The sequence below is a fragment of the Melampsora larici-populina genome (genome assembly GCF_000204055.1).
Source record: "Melampsora larici-populina 98AG31 unplaced genomic scaffold MELLAscaffold_25, whole genome shotgun sequence".
NCBI classification, from domain to species: Eukaryota; Fungi; Basidiomycota; class Pucciniomycetes; order Pucciniales; family Melampsoraceae; genus Melampsora; species Melampsora laricis-populina.
In genome coordinates, this window is record NW_006768789.1 from 60,485 (window position 1) to 62,946 (window position 2,462).

Sequence of the window (2,462 nt, forward strand, 5' to 3'; positions counted from 1 at the left end):
TTAGGAACTGCTTATTGCCCAACCTTTGAAGATTAAACTTACAATCGGATTGTGATCCAGATGTAACACGGTGATGGCCGTAGTGGCATAGGCGGGTGTCGCCTTGGAGTCAACCTCTTGTCCCGGTTCTCCGGCTTCCTGATTAATCTCTAAAACAATGCCGTCACCCTTAACGTGCTGGTAATTAGTTTGGTGGCTACTCGAACGCTCCAAAACGGGAAAAAGTTGGCGAGCTGAATGGGTTACCATGAGGATAGAAGTTATTACTTAGAGGTTAAAGAGAGGTTACCGTGATGTATGGTTGCTCAACTTGGAGGTACAAAGTGGCTGGTGAGGTTGCAGTGGTTGTCCAATTGAGGATTATGGGATGGCACCTAAAAGTAATGGATCGCTTTTTTCAGTATCAGTGGGTTTTTTTTAACAGCCAAAGATCGCACCTCAACGACTCTGTCAAAAAAGCCAGAGAGGTAGATGGGATGACCGGTATCAGGTCCAAACCTCGACATTGGAGTGACTAAGTTGTAAGAAAGTCGAGGAGTGAGTTCCCTGACTTGGTGTACAATATTAAATGCGCTGTACTTTCACAGTCAGGTGCTTGGTGCGAAGTATTTATCTATATAAATGAGTTTCTAGAGGTGAATGTGGGTTTAAGACTTGAAATCGGCGTAAGAACATGGAAGTAAAATCTGTGAATCTGTGAAAATAGGGGAGTTGTTCGAAAGAACCAAATGATCAATATACCTTGTGTAACGTATGAAGTATCAAAACGGTATACGCTTACTTTGGTCTTGGGTATCATGCAGAATTGCTGCTGTGCTTAATTTTCGAGTAGGAAGGAGTTTCACGAAAAATGATGCGAGATAGATTATGCTTCTGTCCGAAAGGAAGAGTATACTGTGCTGTATCTAATGTTGAGCTTTTACAGTGTGTCTTTAAATCGATTGAGGGTGTTACAGGATACACGAAGATTGCAATGTCGGTGTCCATTAGCCGGCGATTCAGCTGGGTCGATGTTGGATTTGTGAGACTAAGGAGTGGGGGACTGAGAAACTTGGTTGATTGAGTCTCATCAAATTGACAAAGTATCGGAGTTCCTGCCCATAGCGAAACAACTGCCAAAAAGGTTAGCGGAAAATTGTTAGGTTAATACGGAAGAACATAGGCGACGTACGAGGCTTGACCCATCAAGTGTTGCATTCGTCAAGTAATAAAAGATTAAAAGATTATGGAAGATCGTGCGTAATTGAAGGTAGCTCGCATCTTGACCTCGTGAAAGGTGAAGACGTCCGGCAGGGGGGTAAGGAGCTAAATCATCGATCTTTTTAGTGGCAAATGAATTCGGCACCAAGTAGGAGGGAAAAACACATATGGTGCACTATGTTTGTTAAATAATTATTGTAATTGGGTTGTTCGAAGATTTCATGACAAATTAACAGTAAGAGTCGCTAGCACGTACATTCGGCTGGTAGAAATTTGGTTTTGTCAGCTTTGAGAGTAGGAAACAGCAGCAATTTGTCAATATTGTTAGGCAATTAGTCGATTTTGTTTGAATTCATCGTTCGCTATTAACTTGAATGATTAAACACTGATGGATCTATCAACAAACATAAAGCAAGAATTGTCGCTAAAGGTTATACTCAAACTTATGGAGTGGATTACGATGAGACCTTTGCGCCAACCGGGAAGCCAGCATCATTTCTTAGTGTCGTGGCCTTTGCCAGTTATCATGGACTTCCTATTGATTTGATGGATACCATTGTGGCCTTTCTCAATAGTAGATTAAAACACCAAATCTTTATGGAACAACCGGAGGGTTACGAAATAGAGGGTGAAGATCTTGTATGTGAATTGTTACAAGCATTATATGGCTTAAAGCAATCTGCACGTGAATGGAACGACGAGTTTAAATCAAAATGTTTGAAAGCGGGGTTTGTTCAATCTGTAGCGGATGAATGTGTTTATATTAGACAAAGATCAGATGAGGTTTGCTTGTTTTATTTGCATGTAGACGACTTAGCTATCACTGGTAACAACATTGATGGATTTAAGAAGGAGATCGGGGTATTTTGGCCAATGGAAGATCTAGGAGTTGCAACCTGTGTAGTGGGAATTCAATTGGTGCGAGCCGGGCCAAATCATTATATTATTGGTCAAGAAGCGATGGCTAGGTCACTTCTAGAACGTTTTGGTATGATGGATTGCAAGCCGGCATCTACACCTTTTCCAGGAGGCACTAAGCTCACAAAATCAACACCTGACAAAGCCAGATCCTTTAGTTTACTGAATTTACCTTATAGAAGTGGGGTAGGTAGCTTAATGTATCTCTCTCAATGTACCAGACCGGATATAACCTATGCGGTAGGTTGCCTGTCACAACATATAGAAAATCCTACATTAAGACATTGGGAAGCTTTTAAACACGTATTACGCTATTTAAGAGGTACATTGGATTATTGCATACA

At 41.2% G+C, this 2,462-nt stretch overlaps 1 protein-coding gene across 1 annotated transcript in view; it reads right to left on the reverse strand.

The window, feature by feature from the left end:
* The window catches only part of MELLADRAFT_107707 (uncharacterized protein), a gene marked incomplete at both ends in the record, with an annotated part of 891 nt that extends 642 nt beyond the window's left edge, over positions 1-249 (reverse strand). The window contains one exon of the mRNA XM_007411589.1: positions 43-249. Coding sequence (XP_007411651.1) covers positions 43-249 — 207 coding nt within the window. The remainder of the gene's footprint in view (positions 1-42) is intronic.
* Between the last annotated feature and the right edge of the window lie 2,213 nt (positions 250-2,462).